We start from the raw sequence: 26,377 nt of genomic DNA, 5'->3' as shown, positions 1-26,377 counted from the left end.
TGATAAAATGTAATCTACTCAGAAAACAAAGAATTTAATCATTTGAAAATAACCTTATTGAATTAAGCTGCTTCCACAAGCATGTTCTTGAGGAAGAAAAGGAAAAATAAGTATATTAGTGGAAACATGCACAGAAACTAGTATCATGAAAATAAAGTATAGATATGCATTGTATAGAGAAAATTGCTTCCAAAATGCATATGAGTCCCCTTTGGGGTGAGATGAGCGGGGTATAAATGTCATTAATAAATTATAAAAATGTGTATATTGAGGAAAATATGCACAAGAATGTGAGTAAATTTTCAAGTGGGCTTTGAAAGAAAATTCACAAGTAATCGTGAAAAATAAATGAAGTAAAATGAGAAACTTGCAGACATCAGAATGAACAAATCCATTCACTCATAGGCTTAATTACAAATTTTTGGTAACTTAGATCTAGTTCTTAGCCCACTGCCTCATTATAATAATTTTCTCTCACTGCCTCACAAAATAATCTAGGTAACTTTTTCCTGCGATAAACATTGTCTTACTGAAGATAGAGTATGTGTGCTTAACTGCTTATCATTTTTACTACATCTTCAGCAATGCCTGTGATATAAAGAAGAAAGAATTGCATGACTACTTTCTGTATAGTTCTGCTGTATGACTTGGATAGGGTTTTCATATACCACTTTTATATATGTCGTAAAATTTCATAGATTGTTAATACATAATAAAGACAGAGTATTGGGGAAAGAACTGAGAGCTGAACATTATTATGGTGACACCTAGCAGTAAGAGTCACCCAAAATTATTTATATTGTAAATAAATTCATCAGGTTCCAAGGACTAATCTTAACTGAAATCAATGGGAAGTGTTTTACAGGAAAGGAGCCTGGTTCAGATGTTCTGTTGGGAAAAATATTGTAGCCCATCTTTCAATATTATTGTCTGAGAAGGAAGGGGTTTTGTCATCCACGCTCAGTCACCTGAGAGAGGAAACTGCAAGATGTAAAGCAATAGCTTCTTGAAATGTAAGAGGAAAACATGGTTTTCCATTTCATAAATAAATTATTGCGATGACTGAATTTGTTATGAGGAACTGCGATTAGTATAACATTAGAACTTCAGCAGACTTTTGGTGTGTAAAAGAAGGAAAGGATTAGGTGTTCATGAATCTGAGACACAAAGATGTTGTGGGAAGCCATTGTTTTGCAATGTGTGTGAATCTTATCAGACTTTGAGTTTAGAACTGAACTATGGCATATAATTTCTTTACAAAAATGTCTAGAGAATGCATTTGGACACCTCTACCTATGGCATTTACTTTTTGTAAATACACATCAAGTAGAAGAAATTATTATCCTATACTAAATATATTTACTGTTTGTATAATAGAATTATTGAAGAGTATTGGATGTACATAAACAGCACAGTTCTTATAGTTTTATCTTGGACAATTTCCATTCTATAAAAACAATCCTTTGTTTTGTCTCTTGCAGTATACTCTTTATAATTATAGCTACAAAATTTGGATTTAGATGGCATTGTATATAGATATAATTGCCTTGAACTCTTCTATTTAATCCTTTCTCATCTTTAACATATAATTTATCTAAACTAGATTTCCTGGTCAAGCAGTATTCTAATGTGATCCCTCCAAACAGATTTTAAAATATTAATTTTAATATGACTAAATCAGATTATGGATGGCCTTTAGCAACTAAAGTATTTTTTAGTTTTTGCAAATACCCTTCAATACATTTGTAGTATATTTACATCAGAGTTTAGACTGTTTCTTTCTTTTTTAAAAAAAAACAAAACTAATTTCACTAATTACTTTGATCACCCTACAAGTAGTTATTACTGCACTTCAGAAAGGTAAGTCGCCAAGTTGCTCTTTACAAACAGGTTTTCTGTTACTATTATCTTACTTTGTGCTTTTGGAAAATACCAGGAGATGGTCTTTGGTTTCATTAAGTGACTACTTCAGATACTGCATCCGGAAAACTCTGAAAAAAATACAGAAGACATTGCAAGACAGTTTTTCTTCATTAAAGTACAAGGCAGTTCACCCATATTAGGCAATTTGTGCTGGGTGTAAGCTGCCCCGAGTCCCTTTGGGGGGGATGGTGGTGGGATACAGGAAATAATAATAGTAGTAATAATAATAATAATAATAATAATATTTCTTCCTCCTTCCTTCGTCATTGCTCAAATTAGTCAGTACACACACACCTCATAATGAGTTTCTAGCAGATGCCTCATTTCCTTACCAAATACTGAATTACAACCATGGCAATTGAAGGCCAAAAATTAACTTGGATTCATCTCATTACTGCAAAAAGTAATTCATCACAAAAGTAAACTGTTCAGAGTGATTTATTTCTTAGATCTAATAGAAAAGTGATAGGTGTAAAGTTCTGTAGTTTGAGCAATATTAATCTTCATGATTCAATGAAGCATACCATATGTAATTGCAATATTGTATTTCTGCATTTCTTTTTTTTAAAAATGTGCCTTTGTTGCAAAAATAGTCATTTAGTCATTTGAATCAGATTTTACTTTATATTTACAGTGTTCCTTCACTTATCGCTGGGGTTAGGTTCCAGGACCACCCACAATAAGTGAAAATCCACAAAGTAGGGACACTACAGTTATTTTAATATTTATACATTATTTTAGTAGTTATACACTATTTTAAGTCTTTATCAACCAATCGTGTGTTGATAAATCACCTCCTTCTCTTCTTGGGCTCCTTTTCTCTCCCTTTGGCTTCACCTTCCTTCCTTCCTTAGGCTGTAAATTGTAATTTTTTATGATTTATAATAGTCTTTTAGAGTTTATTGAAAAACCGCAAAACATCGAATCCGCAAAAAGTGAACTGCGAAGTAGTGAGGGAATACTGTAAATGATTCTCATTCAGAGTTCATAGGTTGAATTTATTCTTTTTGAATTCATCTTAACATAATGGAGAAAAAGCATAATTTTTTGCTTATGTATAATACAATCTAGGCTGTTCTATTTGAATGTCTAATGGTAGCTAATTATATATAGAGAGAGGGGGGAAGAGACGCACACACACATATACATATAAGAGGGTGGATTTGATATAATATACTTTATTTATATTCCTTTATTTGATTCAAATTAAACAGTTGAAATCCTGTCTTAAATGACCAAGAAAAGGCCCTGATTAGATTGTTGATTTCATTATTTTCCCATTTTATTTAGAGTTATCTTATTTAATAGTTGAATATATTAATAACTAGGTTGTGACTTGGAGACTGTTAACAGAGACCATACAGTTAAAATCAAGGTAAAATTTGGAATAAAAGGATCCTCTGATAGATTGGTTAATCAGCATGATGCCTTCCCTAGCCCTTGCTCCCTCTATGAAGTCATAATTGAATTACATGAGTTATGGTGCTTTAAGATAGATATCGACATGGTTAATCATGAAACCAAATCAGCTTTTCATATGTTCACATTTTATTTACTTATTTAATTAGTGTTCTGCCTTTCTCTCAAAGTGAGTTTTTTTAAAAGTAATTTTTACTGAAAGAAAAAAATGATAGCATAACAATAATAAAACAAACAACTTATAAAATTTTATATACAGTAGAGCAGGAGTCCCCAAACTTTTTAAACAGGGGGCCAGTTCACAGTCCCTCAGACCATTAGAGGGCCGGACTATAGTTTTTAAAAAAACTATGAACAAATTCCTATGCAGTGAACACTGCACATATCTTATTTTGAAGTAAAAAAAAAACAAAACAGGAATAAATACAGCCTCAGTGTTAATCATTATCATAATAAAAATAATAAAGAGAGTTGGAAGAGACCCCTTGGGCCATTTAGTCCAACCTCCTACCTTTGTGCACCAAAAGCACTAGCAAAGCACCCCTTAACAATTAATTATTAATTAAATAATTAAAATACCATTATAAACAAGCAAAGCTTTGGAAGGCACACACCAGGCAAGGGAGGAGACGGGAAAGGTATGCGCCTTTCCCTTTCCCGCACACACCTTCCACGGCAGAGGAGGAGGGAGCTGCTGCTGCAGGGGCCGGATAAATGACTATGATGGGCCGCATGTGGCCCCCAGGCCTTAGTTTGCTACAACACTAAGTTTTGAGTTACAAGGTGGCATACAATACATTAAAAAGGAATAAAGTTAAAATAGTAAATGATAGAAGTTAAGAAAAATAACATTGTTAAAACATGATTACTATTTAAGATTTTTGGATGGCGTGATTTTAATTGAAAATATGTTTTTAATTGTCATAAATTCAGTTCTGAACAATTCTGAATAAAAAAGGAGCATGTACTGAGCAATGTTCATTTTCAACAATAGATGAGTAAACCACCTAAAGCAGGAGTTTTCAACCTGTTGGTCTCCAGGTGTTTTCGCCTACAACTCCCTGAAATCCCAGCCAGTTTACCAGCTGTTAGGATTTCTAGGAGTTGAAGGCTAAAACATTGGGAATCCACAGGTTGAGAACCACTGGCCTAAAGCGATTGTTCCCCTCCATTTGTCTGATAGGGCAGGACAAAATATGTAATCACAACCAGAAGGGGAAGAACGCTGTTTTTATCCTGATAATTTTTGGATGGTTAAAGTTTAAAATGTTACGAGTGTCAAGTAATAGCCTAGGATGTTTCCCACTTTGGGCAGTTGCTTGATACATCTGTAGTAGTTTTCCAGCCCCTTTAAAGATAAAGTAATGTATGTACTACGCATTTTGTTTTTGTTTTAGCACATATGTGTTGGACAAAATTGAACCAATCAAAAGTGACAGTGCTAATTTGGGATGATAGCAGTTGCTTTCTAGCACACCTGAATGATGCTAGCTAGGTTACATTATCTCATATCCTAAGGCATGGAGGTTGAAATGCAAAGTAGTCAGAACATAGGTCTTAAAAACATGATCATCATTCGGCTATACCAACCTAATGGTCTATTTCGTGAAAACCACAGTTGTTTTAGAAATATTGTATAGTGTAACAACAAGTGTGCTGTGCTCTCTTCTATTTAAATTGTTATTTTGGATCGTTTATATAAAAACTGCTGTTCTTCGTTCTCCAGCATCATATACAGTACCTGTGATCTTATTCCATGTATTTCTTGAAAAAATGAAGGCTAGTATTATCCTCTTAGTGTACATTTATTTTATATGTATATACATGTGAATTAAACCATAAATTTATCCTTATTAGATGTTTTTGGACAGAGGAATAAAAATATAGAAGAGTATGAACCAAACTAAACCATAGATTTCAGCAGTAGCAAACAGCGTCTCCTTTTCCTGTCATTTTGCACGTTCATGGTATGGCTTAAGAAGGTAGAGCTCCAGAAAGACTTTTAAGCCTGCTCTCAGTGTTGTGGAAGTGGAACTAGGATATTGGCCTTATCTGGTGCCTGCTTCAATCAAAGGTAAGACTAAATAGAGATGGACAAAGTGACATGCAGAACTTATGCCGAGTATTATGTTATGTTGGGGAAGCTGAGCTGTTTTGCTTCCAAAACCTCATATGTTTCCCAAGATGGTTTGAAGAGTGTTTACTTATTGACACCCCCACTGATATTTTCTCAAGCCAGTTAGAATTTAGGATTCTGCTTTATGTTTTTGTAATAATCAGAAAAGAATGTAAAACATTGCATTATACAGTCAGCCCTACACATTCACTGGGGTTATAGCAGGTATGGGCAAACTGTGGCTCTCCAAGTGTTTTGGACTTCAACTCCCATAATTCCTAACAGCCGGTAGGAATGGGTTAGAAGCACAGGACCCTTGTGAATGTGTAAAATCATGAATAGAGATTTTTTTTAACCTGAAAGAGCACCTCTCTATGAATTTCTAGATCTTCCAGTATGACCCCACGGTCAATATCCTCTGGAAGCCGCCCATAGAATAGCATTGGAATTCTCTGTAGATCTTTTGGCATTGTTCACCATAGAGTCACACTGGAGGAATTCCTAGTGAGAATATTTTAAATCGAATCCACAAAAGTCAAAATGCGGATGTGGAGGGATGGCTATAGTTTCTTCATACAATCATAGAACAAAAAGGGGGCTTGATTGGGAAGGTTTTAATTATTTCTTAGTTATTTTAATACCTGGCCTTTTTCCACTGTACAAATTTTGCTGTATCTAATAAGGTACTAATATGTCATTTCTGTAAGAGAAGTATGAAGATTCACTTTCTTTTATTGCATCTCATACATTATGACTTCTTCACAACTCTATAATTTTAAACTGTCAACTATAGGTGGTGGTATGAAAATACTATTAGTAGCAAAATACATTATGTTGAAAGAATCATTTCTTTCCCCCCAAACGGCCCATTACTTACAGATATTCAGTATAATGCAAAGATAATAAAACTGTTACTCCTTCTTGTCATAATTGTCTGTCATAATTTGTTTAAACTTACTTTCTATGTAATTTATTTCATTGGTGAATAATTAGATAATTAGATTTTGGTAATTTAAATAGTTTTCTCTCAAACTTGTAAATTCATAAACTTTAAGGAAAAAACTTTGATAGATTTGGAATGAAATTAGGAAAATAGTAACGTTTATTATGTATTTATTTATAAACGTTTCTTTTTTAGTAGATATGACAGTAGAATGATACATTGAGCAGTAGCTTCTCCTTTTTTTCAGCTCATTCCAAAGGGTTGATTCTACATGTGGGTTTGTTAACTGCCATAAAGTCAACCACACAAACGAGAGATCTCAGTTACCCTGTCCTCAATAGCCCTCTCAGCTCTTGTAAATTCAGAGCCGTGGTTTCCTTGATTGAGTCTCCATCTGGAATGCGATTTACCACTTTCCTATTGCATTCTACTCTGCCAAACATTATTCTCTTTTCTAGCGATATAAGATCAGCCCCCTCTCTCCTAGCCTTCAGAAGGAAAGTGAAGTCCTGGCTTTGGGATCAAACCTTTAGATAAGAATGTAGTGCAATAAGAGATGTACAACTTGTGCAATGACCTTGCAACAGCTTTAGACTATGACCTGTGGATGGTGTGATTTTAATTAATTATCAGGTTTTTAATGCTGTTGTATGAATTTTAAATTTTGCTTTATTTTATATGTATGTCCGATATGTGTATTTGTAGGCATTGAATAAGTGCCTATGTAAGCCACCTTGAGTCCCCTCTGGGGTGAGAAAGGCAGGGTACAAATGGGGTAAAATAATAATAATAGTGAGTCATCTCTTCTCATGATGCACCTAAAGTAAAACAGTCCCAGTTTAGTCATCTTGGCTTCTAGAGAAGGTTTAGGGATGATTTGCTTTAGGCCTGTTTGTCTTTAGTTCAGTCCACAGTATTTATAGACCTCTTCCCCAACAACACATTTCAAATAAATTGATTTTGTTCCTATCAGATTTCTTCTTTGTGGTGTCAGTGAAATCGCACATATGGGAAAGGCGGGATAGCAATGACATAAATAAATGACATACGGTAGCTTTCACACCATGTGTAGAAATGGGAAATACGATGGTATGGACAACCCTAACTTTAATATTCAGTGATATATTTTGACACTCCAGGATCTTTTCTTGTTCCTTCATAGCTGCCCTTTCAAGTCTTAGTCTTCCTCTGATTTCTTGACTTCAGTCTCCATTCTGATTAATGACTGAGCCAAGATATGGAAAATCTTGATTTCAATTTTTCATTGTATGTTTGAAAGTTATGTAAATAAGCTGTGATAATTGTTTTTGTTTTCTTAATGTTAAACTCTAAACTTGCTGATGCACATTGTTCCTTGACTTTCTTCAGTAATGGTTGTAAATCATAGCTAATTTCTGCTAGTAGTATTCTGTCATCTGCATATCTTCAATACATTTTGTTGCTTCCTTCCTCTGAGTCTAACCCTACTTTACAAGTAACATGTTCAGCCTACAGGTTTAACAGATAGGTTGATAAAATGCAACTTTGCCTGACCTTCTGTATTCTATCCAAACAGTAGCATCTTGTCCTGAGTACAGGATATACATTATCATAATTACATTTTATCATATTAAAATCTTTGACAATCAATTAAGTTTTAGTTTATTATCATTTTTCTGCTGGACTCCAGCATAGAAACTTTCAGTTTCCTCTTTGCCTACCTCTGTAGTTGGAACATACATTTGGATTTAGGTATCTTGATGGCTTTTTCCTAAAGTCTTACGACATAATTCAGTCAGATTTTGCATTATAGCCTTTGACTGTTTTTTTTACATGTCTGCTCACTATGAATGTCACCTCACTTCTTCTTAGATGTTCATTTCCTGACAAAGCTCTGTGTAATGATCTGACTTAAAATATTCAATTCCTGTTCACTTAAGCTTTTTCACTCCCAATAATTGATTGCACTGTTCTTATGTTCAATTTCTTATTTTACTATGTTTACCTTCCCTTAATTCATGCTTCTCGCATTCCATTCTGTAATATGTGTTGGGCAGTTTCGGATTTTATTTTAATATCTGAACACATGGGCAGCTGAACATCCTTTCGGCTTGAGTTCAGTTGCGTCATGCCCCAGTGATCATCGTAATTGTCCCCTGCTGTATCCCCCTTACCTCATTGAGAGCCATCTGACCTGAGTTTCATCCTCTAGCACTGCCTCTTGTTTCTTTTTGAATCATGGTTTTTATGATAAAAGATCTTCAAAAGGAGACTTACTATTCCCCCCCACTTTGTATTAACAAGACTTAGCTATGGTGCCACTGCCATTGTGTGTGAGAGATCCACTGCCATTGTCAGTTTCCTCTGCAGTTGTTGCCCAGTAGCTATTTGGCACATTTATCTGGCTCCTCTGCAAAAGCCTGTGTAACAGCCATCAGCATTGCCTCCTGCCTCACAGGAACACGCAGCCCACCAACACAGAAAGGTTGGCCATTCATGGGGTAGACTGGTTTTCCCAAAATGTGTGGTTTTATCTTCAGTGTTTTTAGATTGCACAATGCACATGTACACACAAGTATGTGGCTATATATAAACACTCAAATTAGATGTACTTAGTTCTTATGTTGATCATGAATATGTATCTTGCAAAAATGGGAATTTTCATATATCAATATATACATATTTTCTTGAAAGACATTTTTGAAGTACTCATTCAAAACAGTTTCATTTCCTATGGTGATGCCCAGTTGTGTTGGCAAGTGCGACCTAAGGATGATATAGTGGCCCTCTTATGAACTCTTCAGTATAAAAAGTATATATGCCTTTTGCAACAATTGATTTGGGCTTATGTTTAGTCTTAGCTAAGAAACAAAGAGAGGCACTGCATTGGGTGGGCAAGGGGGAAATCTATAAAATATAGATTTTTCTGCTTTAAGCCAAAGCAGAAACTTCCAGTGTCTTTACTACTTTACCTGTATGGCTGATTGAATATTCATAAATCCAAAACGTGTGTTTAGCCACTTTTATACCTAAAATCAGTATTTTTGTCTATTCCTCTTTGGTAGGCTTGACAAGTATACATTGTTGGATACAATATTGAAATAATGTATCTTGGGTTTTACATATATTGTCATTTTCCCTCCCCAAAAACGAGTAAGGGAACTGTGCACCTCAGCTAAAGTAGGAAAAGGATATAGACATACTTTATGTATATTTTAAATGGTATTCAAAGTGCCTTTCAAACAAAGGCAGCTCAGAAAGAATAAAAAAAAAGAAATTTCAATATTAAATATAATGAAAAATATGAGAAGAGTAAATTTTCCAGATATATATTTTAGGAATTTCCTGATAGCTTTTTTTGGCTCTTTTTGAAGCTTAATTCCATTTTAGCACTCATTGAATGGCAATCCCCACTGATGAGTTTTTAAGTGTATTTAAACAAGAAGTTGTGTAAAGAAGATGTGCAAGAGCTTACAAAACTGATTGAACTATGATTCTGCACAAGTACTTGTGCAGTAAAACTCAACAGAGTATACTGAATACTGATTACCACCTTTGTGCCAACTCTTGAAATGTAGATGTGCTACCTTAATGGGAAAAATAACATAATAGGATACAGGCTTAAATACCCGGTAGATTTCATTTGGGAATCAGTGTGGATCTGATGATTATTCTCAATTCAAAGTGAGATGAGCTACTTGTCCGGTGGGGGCGGGGTAACATATATCATTTGCTCTTCAAAGCAAAAACTGTCTAGTTGTCCTGCTGTTATGTTGATATTTATCAGATTTGAAAATACCAAAAGGAAAAAATAGCCTAATTATGTGGGGTTAAACATGCTCCACATTCTCCTTTATAGAACAAATGCAACAAGTGAGTGTTGTTAAAATGCTAGGGGTGATGTCAGTTTGGTTCTGTTGCTATTACTGTTTTGTATGTAAAATTGAAGTTGTTATTGGATAAAGAAAATGCTAGTGATGGTAATATGAGAAACAAGCGAATTGTGCTTAGTCAGCCTAGTTCCTTTCTCTTTCTAAAATAAATGATTTAGTTGCAAAGGGGTACCATCAACAGACTATATCTCTCTTTCAGCAAGACTTTGACTTAATCATATACGACATCCTCCTAAATAAACTTGAAAAATATGGACTGAAAAGGACATAATGGGGATACAGTTGCTTGAAATACTGCAAATGAAAGGTAATTGTTTTAATGGATTGATACAACAGTGTAAATGGATATTGAGAGTTTTCAGCACTCCCAATTTCAGTCTTTGGTGTATTGGCAGAGGGAATATGTAATTAAAATGTTGAAGATGATGCTGGATGGGGAAATACTGTAAATGTTTAGAGGGCAAATAGAATGTTACACTTCCGTTTCAACCTCGGTTTGGGGTATGATTTATACTGAACATTTTGAACTGCCAAAGAACAAAATGTGTAATTTATCTGCAATTTTTAATTAACCTTATAAGAGCAATATTGTTGAAGGTGGACAGTTTATTGTCAAGGCATATTATGAATTGGGAGCTTTCTAGCTTGTATTCTCAACTATCCTGGTTCTGGAGGAGAAATCATGGTGCAGTATTGATAACCTCCATAAGAACAAGTGGTAAGTTAGAAATGTAATTAAACATCATTTGAGCAGAAGGTTTGGAATATTGTAGGAAAAGGGCAGTGAGTTCAAAATGCAGTGTTATTCCCCTTTGTAATGACAGCCAAACTATATGAAGACTGCATTAAGACAATCGTTGTACACCATGCCTTTTGTGTTTTTGACAAGCTGCAAAATATTTAGGCCTAGATATAGCATCTATTTGAATTGGCAGAGAGCATTTCTGCTTCTCAGTCAAATCAAGTTAAATTTCTCAAACCTGCAGTCCCTTATGCTAGACTTTTTATGAGGATCCTGCTGCAGGGAAGTGGTTTGAGAAACCACTGTGGTGTAATAGGGTAATTCAAGCAATATCTGAATCCAGGCAATGTCATAACCCAAGGCTAAGTTTTAGCTAAAGGAAACTTCAAAATATTGACAAGATAGATATTTCTTGGACTATTAAAACACCAGTAAGGAAGTCTGTTTTGGAGAGACAAGCTGCACCGCCATCTGCTAGCATTGGTTAATCCCACTTTGAAGCAGCCATATATCCTAAGCAACTGACAAAATTAATCTTTGTTCTAGGCAAAGAGATGGGTTTTTAGTTCTGCTGCTATTACAATTCATGATTATTAATATTCAGTTGCTGGAGCAGTAGAGCCATTCCAGAGTCTTAGATCAGAAATAGGGGAAGTGCAGCCTATAGGCAAGTGGTTCTCAACCTGTGGATTTCCAGGTGTTTTGGCCTGCAACTCCCAGAAATCCCAGCCAGTTTACCAGCTGTTAGGATTTCTGGGAGTTGAAAACCAAAACATCTGGGGACCCACAAGTTGAGAACCAGTGCTATAGGCTGTAAGCAACCACAAGGTTGTTTTTCAGATCTCCAATGACCCTCAATTTGTTTAAAAACAGTTTCTGAACCCCTCAAAATCCCTTCTTTGCCCATATTTTGAACCCCCTCTCACAGACTGCTTCAAGTTAAGAAGAGGGATTTATAAATAAAGGTATTAAACCATTTATCATTTCTGGTTAACGGTGTGGTTAAAAATGATCTCTCTTGGGCTTACAACAGCCTTTGTACTGGCGCATACCTCCCACCTTTTAAAGGGTTTCAGACCATTTTGATTTTTTAAAAATGTACAGTAGTTAAGAAAACATTTGGGGGAGGGTTGGGGCAGCCCCCAAGGTCCCATGGAACTGGGCTTTCTTTTGTCAGGAGCGATTTGAGAAACTGCAAGTCGCTTCTGTTGCAAGAGAATTGGCTGTCTGCAGAGATATTGTCCAGGAGACACCTGGATGTTTTTACCATCCTCATATCCCCACATGGAGCTGGAACTGGTAGAGGGAGCACATCTGGGTTGGATTCGAACCGGCATCATTCAGGTCAGCAACACAACCTTCAAGTCATCAGTCCTGCCAGCACAAGGGTTTTAACCCACTGTGCCACCGGGATGGAACTGGGCTGAAACTTGCTTTAAAATTATGGCCTTTACTATGACATTAAAGTGAGATGCATACTGCTGGTAGTAGAATTTAGCCCCAGCACCAAGTTAAATGAATATATCTGCTGTGGTGCTTGGATATGTATGGGATAGTTGACGTGCATGCAGGTTGTAAGATAAAAATCCAGTGTCCTGTTAATGGGATAAGAAACTCAGGGTGGAAAGGAATTGGCATCCCGTTGAGTTGAAGAGTTAAATATTGTCATTTTATTCCCTATTGGTTGTTCTTAGTTCAATTTGCCACAGAGGCCAGAATGCCACTGCATAGCTGATATCTGACCTTTATTTCAGTATGGCCCCATTAGTTAGCAATGGCAAGTATGAGGACGCCTTGCCCCAGGCCTTCACATGACTGTGGCCTATTGATCATGGCTTTGATGCAGGCAGTGAATAAAAAACAGCTGAAACTTGACACTGGTTAAAGAATTTTTAAAGCTGCCTTCCTAAAAGTGTTGGTGTTAAATCTATTTTTGTTTTAAAATTACTTTTTACCAATGTTGTCATTGAGGACTGATGCCAACATTTCTGAATAAAAACAAAAGAGAACACTTAAGAAGTGAATGCTTCATGCTGATAAGAAACCTGGGTAGCCATGCCTGGCATTGTATAAGGGACATACAAGCATGTATATTTTCCACCCTCTCTACAGAGCCCAAACATTCTGATCAGCCTCTGCACAGTCATTTCATACTTTGTGGAGAACAGGCAGGATTGTGAAATACTTACAGCAGCACTGGGACCTTCCCAATCTCAATACTAATGTTATCATGCTTCTGTAATTCATCCTTCTTCCCACAAAGCACAGTATGGCTGTGCTTTCAGCTTCAGGAAGTCAGAGAGAAGAATATCACTCAGCTTGGCCCTTCTATGGTATGCTAAGCAATAAAGGATTGTGACCATAGTCACACTTTATTTTATTTTTCCTAAAATGTTAATTGTAATAGTTTAACAAACTGAGCTCATAAATTTGTTTCTTCTAACCACTATAAGTATCAAATTTGTTTGTTAAAATATTTTTGTGCCATATACATTTGATGTTTCAGTGTGAACATAACTTGAGGATAATTTGACCAAATAGCAAGTTATTACTTTGAGAAGCTGGAGTAAACACTCCCAGTTATAAGAATGTATGCACTTTCTCAGTAATTGCAGTTTGTAGATATCTGTAAGAACTAGGGGTATACCAAAGCTTAATTGTGCAATTTAATAAAGTAGTGTTGATTCTTAAGCTGAGAAAAGTGTACTCCTTAAGTATGAGCTGCATGTACCCTGCTATGTCTTTTTTAAAAATGGTTTTCCAAGGAAAGGGTGTTCTCTGTTTATAAAACTGGATTTTGGTGTTCATGACCATGGTATTTCTGCTAATCCTATTTGAAGTTCTTATCAAGGCCTCAGATGCCTAGTTTCACCATTCATTTTTAGCCATATAGGCTTACTGGTTCTACAACCAGTGCTGAGAAAATACAGAGAGAACACATAGAGCAGTACTTCTCAACCTGTGGGTCCCCAGATGTTTTGGCCTTCAACTCCCAGAAATCTTAACAGCTGGTAAACTGGCTGGGATTTCTGGAGTTGTATGCCAAAACACCTGGGGACCCACAGGTTGAGAACCACTGACATAGCAGACTCCGCAGTAGATGGATTAACTGGCTTCTTCAGTAGAACATACCCAGTCAAAATCATGCAGGGGTTATGAATTGCTTTATTGGTAGAACCTGCCAGTGAAAGGGACGTTTGCATTTTTGTCCTACAATTAGATGTGATACATGGATTCCTTTCCCTCACGCCTTATTGAATGTTCACCAGCAGCAAGAATCCAAAGCCCTCTTCCATGTGTGCTTTGGTTTAGGGTGGGGAGAAGAAACCTATCTACCTTTCAAGTATACCGAAAGAACACTAATGTTGAGGCTCTTTCACCTGATAAGTTGCCACTTCAAGAGTTTAGAGAAAATTGGTGTTACACACATTTATCTCTCTGGAGTATAGAGGAATCCTGTATACTCTTGAGTGGCAGTGCGAGCTTACCCATATATGCTGAATTTCTGCTTTTAGAAGGGAGAGGAGAAAAATTTCATGTTTATTTGGGATATGGAGTGCACCTTGAAGGTTTTATCTATTCAGTTTCTCCCAAAAAATTGCAGGTTTTTGTATTGCTCAAGTGGATGGATGGGGAGCCATGCAATGCTATGCTGAATTTTTGATCAATTACTGCTAATGCAGGGAAACACGCTTAGGAAGTTTGTGAAATGTCAAATGAAGGTTAATGAAGTTATTAAAACAGTGTCTTCTAAATATGTATATAATGAAATATTGATTATTTTTAGGAAATACTTATAAAGTGCTGAAGTGGATCTGAAGCTGAACCCAATCACCCATGATCTGTACAAACCAGGGAAGGAGGCTGCACCCGTTCTTGTTTCAGGTACCTTGCTTTCCTTTCCTTCTCCCTTCTCTAATTTCTTTCCTTTGCTCCTTCTCCACATACAAGTTCTGCCTGATGCATTTTATATTCATTTTGGGCAGGAAAGTCATAAAGGATTCTCCAAAAGCAAGTTGCAAGATTGAAAATAGTTTTCCTTCTGTGATGACCAATGGCAGTATGAGCTTTCTTGCCTACTGATTCTGCCCTGGTTGCTCTGAAATCTTCTCTTTTCTGCAGACAAGGCTTGTTACTTTTGGGTAGCAGGATAGATTATTGCTTCTTAAACTGTGGGCCCTGATGCCAAATCCATACCTCAGTGTTGGTGTACCCAAAAATCGGCAACAATAAAAGTTTTCTTATGTCATCTAGTGGCTCTTCTAGAAATGTATATGGCTCTGTCATACAGTGTTTGCAGTGGACTCTGCAGAAGATGCTTCAGATAAACTTCATAAAAAAGAAAATCAACCTGTTTAGTAAGCCTTGGAAATACTGATTAGTTACCAGTAAATGTTTGTTATACCTGTTTTGTATACCTATGTCCCCAGAGTCACATAAAATTTATGAGAGCAAAAGGGGTCCAAGTGGAAAGAATTTAAGAAGCATTTCTTATGAAATGTCTTTGAATGGGTGCTTTGAGAAAAGACACTCGAAAATTTTTGAAGCAGCTCTTTTGTTTTTTGCTTTGATATAAATCCTGAAGCCAAACTTTTTTGGTGTGGGATATTTTTTCACATGGAAAAATTACAGGTATTTTATGGGAAAAACTGGTCTGTAAAGGGTGTGATTCTCCTCTTCTAAAGCAGTCGTGTGCTGTCCTGTCTTATTTTAGGATTTGGAACACCAAACATTTTAACTCTTGCCTACCTATGGTATGAATATCTTTGGATTTACCTGACAGTTACCATATAACTTCCAATAGCTGGGTAGTGCCATGTGGTAGTTTGTCTTAGAAGAATGCATTTCCACTTGTGCTGTTTGGAACAATTTTTGTAGATCACCTCTTCACACATACTTTTTTTTGTCTTTTTGAAAAGCTCTGACTGGATGGGATTGTTCTGAATGAAATAGAATATGGTACAGAGGATGGCAAAAGGTTAGAGAGAAATCTGGGTGCCAGAACTGTGGTAGCAAGAAAAACTTTCAGCTTTGACAAAGCCACCACCACATGCAAAAAAATGGCTTCGGAGCTTTGTTCATAGAAATGTTAAAAAGCATCACTGGTTTGTTTGGTTTTTTCTAATTCTAGTGGATCTATGCTGGATGATTTTCACCACTGTTGTATCCTGTATAGTTACAGACAAGCAGCTAATGAGCCAAGATACGGACAAAGCAGCGAATGAGCCAAGATATGGATGAAGCCTCTTTTGAGAGTAAGCAAGCTGTAAACCTTGAAATGAGCAGTTTATGTTTCTGTGGCAAAAGGCATTTCTAGTAGGTTTTTGAAGTTTTAATACATTTTGCCATTGCATTTCCCATCTTTCTGTTTATGGACAGAAGCTTGAAGGCACAGAATAATCTCAGAAGCTACAGGGAGAGCTTCCCTGTCCCAGTGGATGGCACATAGGCACCTTACACAATCATCTCATTTGCCTCCTTATTTCTCATCAGATTTGCAAACTTTCTCTGTCTCTTTTTCTCCACGTAGTGCTTTCTCCAGACTTGGATCTTTAAATCACAAAGGGTAGTGTTTTCTTAAAAGTAACTTACAATAAAACAATAGTTAAAACTTTCTAAAACAAATTAAACAAATAGTTTAAAATCATATGTGTATAACAGAACTTGGTTGAAATAAGTTGAGTCCAATAAATCCCATAGATTTTAACAAAAGGCCAAATTTTAACTTGATGCCACAATGAAACTAAAATCACCGATAACTGGGTAGTTTTTCGCGCATTGATGAGACACAAAGGAATCGCTTTAAGTTCCCAAGCTATTTAAGCATTTACATCTGGCTAGCAAACAAGCTACCGCAGTTTGCACTACTTGCAAGTTGTCTTCAAGGGCAGCTGCATAGAGAGTACATTGCAGTAGTCTGAAGGCTGCCAGGTAACTGCCATGTTTGGCATTTTTTCTCTGTGTACATTACGTTTGTTAGGATATCACCAGTTCAGTTGCCCATTCAGTTGCAGTTGGATTCTTTGAGAGATTGGGGTCTTGGGAGTTGTGGGGGGACAACTTTCTGTTTATATCTCTAGCCAGCAAAGAACCAACATTTGTAGTGCTCTTTGTCAGTATGCAGAGCCAGGGGTCAGGGTGCATGTTGGGTGGGTTTCTTCAAACACCATCGATCATCTTGTCCAGATCAGCACCCTGATGAATTGGCGAACTTCTGCCCTCACCAATTCCTCTCCAATGTCAGACTCAAAGACATCTGCAGTCTGAAGTCCAAACATTTATTCAGTATTTACAAATCATATTTACAAAAGGCAGCAAAAGCCATCGAAGCTGTCATTTTTTCTTTTGTCTATAGGCAAGGCAAACACAACTCAACTGATAAGAAAGCACATTCCACAGTTCATGAGTTCCGGCCAGATAGTTCAAACGGAAACTGTGCCCCATAGGTCCTGTGGGCAATCAATCAAGCAGTCTAGTGATTAACTCCTGCACTGCTGAAATGCTTTGCCGGAAACACAGTTGCAAAACACCAAACAGTTGAACTTGATATAACATTTCAACCTCAAAACATTAACACACACTAACACTCTTCTGGGTGGTGGGAATAGGGAAAAGAAAGAGATATCTGCCACTGCCCTAATGTATGTGGGGTCTTGACCAATTTTGGAAGCCAAGCAGGACCAGCCTTTGTTAGCATTTGGATGGGAGACTACTAACAAATACTAGGTCCTGTAGAATATGAGATGTCCTTGCCAGTGAAAACTCAAGAGAAATTCATGAGGTTCCTGTAAATTGACCGGCAACTCGAATGCACACACACACAAGGAAAGTGTAAAAGTGATGATTTAGGATAGGTCTTAAATTATACATTTGATAAGAGATATGAGCCTTTAAATGTTTTGCTGCAGTATCTTCAGGTTCAGTGAGGATTCCCATTTAAGTCTGTGTGTAAAAATGTATAGGAATATGTCTTTACTTTTAGAGTATTGTTGTGTAAGTTCATTATGTTTTGAGTGCCATGGATTTAATCACTATCTGACTACATTTAGAGGAAGCTAAGTGGGACAAAGGTATAGTTTATCATTTTGTTTGCTTCTTTTTTTAAGATTGGACTGCAGCTCTAAACATCTTATTCAACTTTTTCTACGAAGAATTTTTCATGGAGCTTACAGCAGTAAACCTCTTGATGACATAGCCATGTTGTATTTTCCTTGGACCTGAAGAAGAAAACAAGTATCCATACAATATTGTAATGCTTTTATTAGATTACATATGTATCCAAAGCATAGTCAGCTTCATTGGCCTGTGCTTCTTTACAGTATGATTCTGTAGTGCTGTATACATTTGCACAGTATGTATTAATAAATAATGATATTTAAAACCAGAGCTCTAAAGTCTGTTTTCTCTTGTTTGAATAACCATGTTCCTGCCATTTTGTCTACCCTAGGAAGTGTTGAGGCATCTCTCTGCCATTTTGAAGTACTCTCGTTCCTACATCCCTGCTGTGGGGCCATAATGTTAGTTTATTTCTATCTGCAACTCATTTTAGTCCCTTGCAAAGAAATACAGTGCTGGTTTTCTCCATGGCTGGGTAGATAATTGGATCATAATTTGACAAAGTGGACCACGTTGTTGCCTGCTAAACTGTGGAATAAAGTCTATGAAGATAAAGCAGACCAGAACACACACACACACACCATTTATAAAGTCATCCTCTCAGAAGGCAAAATGAGTTGTCTAGGCAAAGTCCAGGCAGGGTTCCCCAGCACTTTTCGCAGTAATGGTTGGAACAGGAGACTTGGGAGGTTTTCAAAGAACGGTGTTGGGATAATACAATACAGATTAAATGTATGCTGTACATATGCTAGAGCGGTGATTTCCAAACTCTGGGGCTCCAGGTGTTTTGATCTTCAACTCTCAGAGGCTTGAGCTGCCTTGGCCAATGATAAGGGATTCTGGGTGCTCAAAACACACAGAAGATGCGAGATTGAGAAACGGCTAGAGTTTCAGCAAAATGAAATTCAAATGAGTTTCTGGACAATCACTTTAAACAAGCAAATGCCAGCCTTAGGTTCAGTAATAAGACTAGAAAGAGAAATGTTATCGGCTCACATGGTAAAAGATTTCTAAATGTTAGCCCCACTAACTCCACATAGGTTCCCATTGACATTTAAATTTTGAACCTGTAAAGGAGGCATAATTAAGGCTACTTAGATTTAAGGCGGCATCCTTAGTAGTAACCTATGCAAGAAGGATATTGGAGCTAGAAACCCTTTCAGTAACCCTAAAGTGGTGTAAGTTTGAGAAGGATAAACTGACTGCTGCCATAGAGCCAGTGTTCAGCCCAAAATGTATGATAAGCATGGGAATTAATCAGGTAATGCACTTGCCAAATTTCTGTCCTAGGCCAAAATATCCACTTGAAAGGAAATGGTAGATATTAGATGTGAAAAGAACAGTCAGATGAAAGAATAAGTCATGTTAGACACAGGCATTATTAATTTGCTCCCATCTGAAGTCCTTAGAAAAACTACAAGGTTCGCTAGTGTTCATTTTTCCTGTGCTGTGACTTCACAGGTGTCCCCAGACCAGAAAAAACATGGCCATAATCCCAATGCTTGATGGCAATAACTATGGTATATGTTGCATCAGCATCTTTGGATGATGCAGCAGGGTGGAAGCATCTGAGAGGCCTTTGGGCAAACTGTGTTATGATAGATTTATGGCAGCTCCACCCATCCCAGATGGGAGACCTTGAAGAAAGTCCATAAGTGGACTGATCCATTGTCCCATCCGGACAAGAAGATACTGATACTTACCGTGACATTCATTTTGGGATGACGGGAGGAACAACCAACTTATGTGACTGCAGAATAATAACAAAAAATTAAAATGTAGTATGTAGTAATTTAGGAAATAGCTAATTAGCAGAAAAGGCTTTACAACAAAATTGACAGTGAAGGGAGGGGTTCAGTGATTACAATAAAAGAACAACACTGGACCGTGACCTCTGCATCATCAGTTGGAACATGGGGCACAATCTGTAAGTGAAGTGCTCATATCCAAGAGAAAAGAAGGCTGAAGGGACATTTAGAGCCATGTTTAAATAGTTGAAAGGATGTCACATTGAAGGAGGGGCAAGCTTGTTTTCTGCTACTCTGGAGACTAGGGCATGGAGCAGTGGATTCAAACTGCGAGAAAAAAGATTCCACTTAAATGTTAGGAATGACATTGTATTGAATGTTCTGACAATATGAGCTGTTGGCAGTGGAATATTCTGCCTCAGAGCGTGGCGACATCTTTGAAGATTTTTAAATAAAGGCTGGATGGCCATCTGTTAGGGGTGCTTTGACTGTGTTCCTGCATGACGGGGTCGGACTGGGGGGCTTTTGTAGTCTCTTCCAATGATTCTGTGATTCCAAGAATGAACCTTAATAGTAAGCATCAATCTCTCAGTTTCCCAATAATTGTCCCCCCCTGGATTCAACATATACAGCCACTTCTGTAATGGTCTGCTTGCACTAACATACTGTCCAACAAGATTTCAGTAGTCAATTACAGCTGCTGCCTTTGACAAGCAAGTGCTCTAGACTTGGGTTTGTTCCAGTTCTCTCACGTGGTCTCTGTGAAAACCGCACATGTGGTAGTTAGTTGCACGTGTGCAGCTAGTTCGGAACCTTTAACAGCTGTTTTCAATTAGAGGGCTATGGCCCCGCCTCTCCTCCCCAGAGGGTATATATATGGCTTGTGTGGCCATAGCCGCAGTTCCTTTTTTTTCCGCCGTGTAAGCAGCAGTCTATAGGAACCTCCTGTAACTCCCTTTCCTTCCCTTACTTACCTCGTTCTCCTTCTGCCAAACATGGCGACCCCAGTTTTCAAAAAATGCCTGTCGTGTGGAGGAAAGCTCCCGGATACCGACAGGCACGACAAATGCCTTCTTTGCCTAGGAGAGGCTCACTCCACAGCCTCTTGCTCTGCCTGCCGGGCCTTCACACCCCAGGCGCGGAAAAATAGAGAAACAAGATTTAAAGCGCTCCTTTATGAGCGAGCGCTCCTCCCTCCTCAGGCAGCTCAAGCAAACCCCTCGGCACCTCCAACGCCAGGACGCTCTCTTTGTCTCCCGCCTCCGTCTCTCCCTCCAACGCCGTCAGCGGCAGCTAAACGCAGCCGTTCCTCCTCCACAACCAGGGAGCATGCTGGCGGGGAAAAGGAGAAGGAGAAGAAGAAAAAGCGAAAGAAGCATCGCTCCGCCTCCTCCAGCCAGTCTCTCTCTCTCTCATTTTTCACCGCTCTCCTGCTCAGCGCCTCCTTTCACCAAAGGCTGCCTCCTATTCTCATGACCTCTTCCAATCTCCTCCTCGTTGCTCTACATGGAGTGAACCACCTATGCACAGTGCACTCCCTCCACTACATGAAGACCTTATTCACCGGTCTCCTGGTGGTAGAGAATATTTTTTTGGCCCAGTCGCAGCCTTTAATCGAGCTCAACCACCCTTGCTATCTCCACAAGACGCCCCACCCATGACACAACCTCCATACCAACATGAAGAGCCACCACAATACCTCTCTGCCTCTGACTCAGAATCTTACATATCTGAGGGCAACCAAGCGGGGCCACCACCGCCAGACCCCGCACCACCCGAAGAAATGTTAACATTTTCAGCCCTTATCACGAGACTCTCGCGGGCCTTAGCATTACCAATACCCAACCCACAGAAGCCTATAGAACAAACTCCAACCTCCTTTGGTTCTTCCTCCTTTACCATACCTCCTACAACTGGCCAGAACCCCAGATACCCCTCCTTTTGCTGTCCCACCGGTTTCAAGGAGATGCGACAGCCTCTATAGGATTGACCTTACCTCCACCCTTTGGGCAGCAAGACCACCTAAGCCCAATTCTTTAGCAATAAAGGTCACTCACGGTAGACGCTCCTCCAAGTCATGCCCTACCCCAGCTGACAAGGAAGGCAGGAAACTGGAGGGATTGGGCAAAAAGGTTCACCTCACCGCTGGGTTCGTGACTAGGCTTGCTCACTATGGGGCCTATATGGCTTCCTACCAAGATTACTTATGGAAGAAGGTCGGTCCATACCTCGACATGCTACCTCCGCAACACCGCTCCTTTGCTACAGCATGCCACCATGAAGCCCTTGCCCTTGCAAGAGCCCAAAGGAGATGGCGAAACATACAGCGGATACCGCAGGTCGCATGTTTGCAACGGCGACAGCTATTCGTAGACATGCATGGCTTCGAGCTTCCACACTCTCCGAGGAGGGCAGAGATACTGCGGAGAGTTTACCAGTCCATGATGATGCCCTGTTCCACCTGGACACTGATGGCCAATTAAAGAGTACTCAGGAGATGAAAAAGACAACTCATAGCTACGGCTTTACTTCTTCTGGTAACTACCCTCCCAGGAATAGATGGACCCCATACTCATCTTACCAGCGCAGGCCCTATGGTTCCAATACCAGACAACTGCCGCAACCATCCCAACCCCCCCCCTTCGAGACAGCCAGCATCTACTCGCTCTCGCCAACAGGGCAGGGGACGGTACCAACCTAAATCACGGGGTCGTTTTTAACAAACCTTCCCCCTGTTCACCTCCAAACCCATTTCCCCTCACTGAGTTAAGGGCACACATTCACCACCCTGTTACTCCTTCCTCCACTGATCACCAGCCTCCTGTTTATTTTGGTTCACGTTTAGCACACTTCGCACATCAATGGCACCATATTACCACAGATAAGTGGGTGCTTAATGTAGTATCACATGGTTATGTTATTGAATTTCACACACAGCCAAGGACAGGCTACATCAGATCCACAACCCCATCCCCTGTCCTTTGCCAGGAGATTAGTACCCTGCTCGAAAAAGGGGCAATTGTACCCTTACACCCTTCCTTTTTTCCATTTTCATTTTTTTCTCGTTATTTCTTGATCCCAAAAAAAGATGGAGGCCAATGCCCAGTCCTTGATTTGCGACCCCTTAATTTTTATATCACTTCTCGGAAATTTAGAATGATGACAATAACCACAATTTTACCCCTAATACCGAAAGGCGCCTGGTTTGCTACCCTGGATTTACGGGATGCATACTTTCATGTGGCTATAGCTCCAGAACACCACAGGTACCTTGCTTTCATGGTCGGTGACCAAGCTTTTTGTTTTCGTGTTTTACCTTTCGGTATTTCTACAGCCCCCCGTGTTTTTACTAAATGCATGGCGGCAGTAGTAGCCCACCTCCGCCTGCAAGGAGTCACTCTTTACCCCTACCTGGATGACTGGCTTCTAATTGGGAGGTCACGACAATCCCTCCTTCACAATGTTGACACTACCCTTTCCAGCCTCCAGAATCTAGGACTCGTAGTCAACTTCAAGAAATCCCACCTTCAGCCAACTCAACAGATCCGTTTTATCGGCACGTTACTAGACTCCACCACGTGCACAGTTCAACTCCCAGAAGACCGTTTTCGTGCTCTACGCACATCTCTCCTCCTCATTCTTCACCGCCCTTTCTCTTCAGCCAAGGACATACAAACCATTCTAGGCCACATGGCCTCCACAACGGCGGTCACTCCATATGCCCGCCTAAGGATGCGTCCGCTTCAGGCCTGGTTTATCAAGACCTTCGACCCTGTAAAGGACTCTCCACACACCAGACTCTCACTCCCAAGTCACGTCCGCCACTCCCTTCAATGGTGGACTCATCGCAACAACATTTGCGTGGGCGTTCCATTCCGCCCAAGCGACCCATCCACCACCATCACAACAGATGCCTCCCTCACTGGATGGGGAGCATTCTCAGGAAACCTTGCAACCCACGGCCATTGGACCTCTACAGAAATAACACACCACATCAATGTCCTCGAACTCTTGGCTCTCTTCAAGGGCTTGCGGGCGTTTCAGGACATACTATCCAATACTACAGTTCAAGTCTGCACCGACAACACAACGGTGATGTGGTACATCAACAAACAAGGAGGTACCCGGTCCAAGACCCTCCTGGACATCACACTAGCAATCTGGGACTGGTGCATCGATCACAACATCTTTCTCATAGCCATACATCTACTGGGCCAACAGAACATCTTGGCCGACCATCTCAGCAGGGCCACACTAGCTACGCACGAGTGGTCCCTTCATCTGACCCAAGCTCTACAGCTATTCAACAAATGGGGCCAACCTCAAATCGACCTTTTCGCATCATCACTCAACACCAAATGCCGTCTTTACTGTGCCCGGGCATCCCCACCAAACCTGACGAACTGTTTGGGCGATGCTTTCCTCTTCAATTGGAACGGTCCTTTCCTCTACATCTTTCCTCCGGTACCTCTTCTAATCAAGGTGATTGCCAAAATATACAGCGAGAAAGCCAATTGTATCCTACTCGCACCTTGGTGGCCCCGCCAACCTTGGTTTCCGCTTCTGTCAACCATGGCAAAGGGCAACTATGTCACTCTTCCATGTCGCCGAGACCTCCTCACAGCCAACCAAGGTCTACGCCACCCAGACATAGATCGCCTCCGCCTCACAGCTTGGAGGATACACGGAGACCTCTCTCTCAAGCAGTAATGGACATTATACATGCAGCCCATAGGCTATCTACCCGACGCTCCTATGAATCGAAGTGGCTGAAATTCTCTTCCTTTGCCCACCTTCATAGAGCAGACCCATTATTAGCACCTACCTCTGTCCTCTTGGAATACCTCGCCTCCCTCGCAGCCGCTGGCCTCTCACTCTCATCCATCCGCTGCTACCTTGCCGCAATCACCGCATACAGAAGACGACATGGTCACTCTTCTTGCTTCCAAGACCCCGTGGTACAGCTTTTTCTGCAAGGCTTCAAAAATATCAACCCTCCCCATGCCCCTCCACCACCAGCATGGCATCTTGACCTTGTGCTCTCCGCACTCATGAAACCGCCTTTCGAGCCAATGGCAACAGTAGATCTCTCATATGTCACGTGGAAAACAGTCTTTCTCGTAGCTGTAACTTCGGGTCGTAGGGCCAGCGAACTCTGTGCTCTCCGTTCAGATGAACCATATATCCGCTTTCACCCAGATAAAATAGTAATGAGACTTGATTTATCCTTCCTGCCCAAGAGAGCATCTTTTTTTCACATCTCACAGGATATTATTTTACCAGCCTTTTTTCAAACACCGACCACACCATTAGAACGCTCCCTTCATCTTTTGGACGTACGGAGAGCACTTTCCTTTTACCTAAACAGAACCAAACCTTTTCATTCTTCACCCAAACTATTTCTCAAATACCGTAAGGACACTAGAGGCTCCCCTGTATCTCCACAACGACTCTCGGGATGGGTGGTTGCCACCATCCGTCTAGCCTACCAGATGGCGGGGAAGGACCCCCCCATGCATATCAAAGGGCATTCTACACGAGCAGTGGCAACTTCGATAGCCTTCAACCATGGTGTCCCTTTGGAGGACATATGCAAAGCAGCAATTTGGTCCACACCATTAACATTTGTTAAACACTACAAACTGGACATTCTATCGAAACGCCATGCAGCCTTCGGACGAGCAGTCCTTTTTTCAGCGGTGGCATGACACCCACCTGCCTCGGTGAGTAGCTTGTTAATCTACCACATGTGCGGTTTTCACAGAGACCACGTGAGAGAACAAATAGTTGCTTACCTGTAACTGTGGTTCTCTGAGTGGTCATCTGTGAAATCCGCACATCCCCGGCCTTCCTCCCCGCTGTTTGTCATGCCTGGGGACTCTGCCGTTACACGGCGGAGGAACTGCGGCTATGGCCACGCAAGCCATATATATACCCTCTGGGGAGGAGGGGCGGGGCCATAGCCCTCTAATTGAAAACAGCTGTTAAAGGTTCCGAACTAGCTGCACACGTGCAACTACCACATGTGCGGATTTCACAGATGACCACTCAGAGAACCACAGTTACAGGTAAGCAACTATTTGTTATGTAGATTCTTTCTCTACACCATCCAGATAACAAAACATTGGTTGCTCTGAAATTTCATTTTGTATTATTAATATAATTTTGTAGTATTACCTGTTGTAAGTTGTTCCAAGTCCCTTCGAGAAGAGGGCGCAGGGTATACATAAATTATTTATTTATTGTTAAAGTAAATGGTTTAAATACTTTTGCATTTACCTGCCATAGTCTATTTCACCTATTACAGGATAAGACTAATTCCTTCAGTCCATTAAAATACTGGTACAAAAATATGCTACCTCATTAAGACATTGCACTGCTGTACACAAAGGCCTTACTATTAGCCTACACCCACCAAATCAATGGGATTTATGTAGTAAGTATCACATAATACATTTATGTAATACATTCAACAATTGAGAAAATAAGTTTATTTTA

The 26,377-nt window shown here is 39.7% G+C and overlaps 1 protein-coding gene across 11 annotated transcripts in view; it reads left to right on the top strand.

Moving 5' to 3' along the window:
• The window catches only part of pspc1 (paraspeckle component 1), a 66,200-nt gene extending 39,830 nt beyond the window's left edge, over nucleotides 1–26,370 (top strand). For 2 of the 11 annotated variants that reach the window (XR_010004076.1, XR_010004073.1), the window contains 4 exons: nucleotides 10,473–10,580; nucleotides 14,803–14,900; nucleotides 16,147–16,270; nucleotides 18,122–18,401. Coding sequence is in view for 4 of the 11 variants with exons in the window: in XM_062974625.1 (XP_062830695.1) it covers nucleotides 23,713–25,587 (1,875 nt within the window). In the remaining 7 variants the exon portion in view is untranslated. The other 9 variants (XR_010004078.1, XR_010004075.1, XR_506046.3 and 6 more) reach the window with 7 other exon arrangements.
• The last annotated feature ends 7 nt before the right edge of the window (nucleotides 26,371–26,377 follow it).

The sequence above is a fragment of the Anolis carolinensis genome, chromosome 3 (assembly GCF_035594765.1).
Source record: "Anolis carolinensis isolate JA03-04 chromosome 3, rAnoCar3.1.pri, whole genome shotgun sequence".
NCBI lineage: Eukaryota > Metazoa > Chordata > Lepidosauria > Squamata > Dactyloidae > Anolis > Anolis carolinensis.
This window is presented reverse-complemented; position numbering and strand designations above follow the sequence as displayed.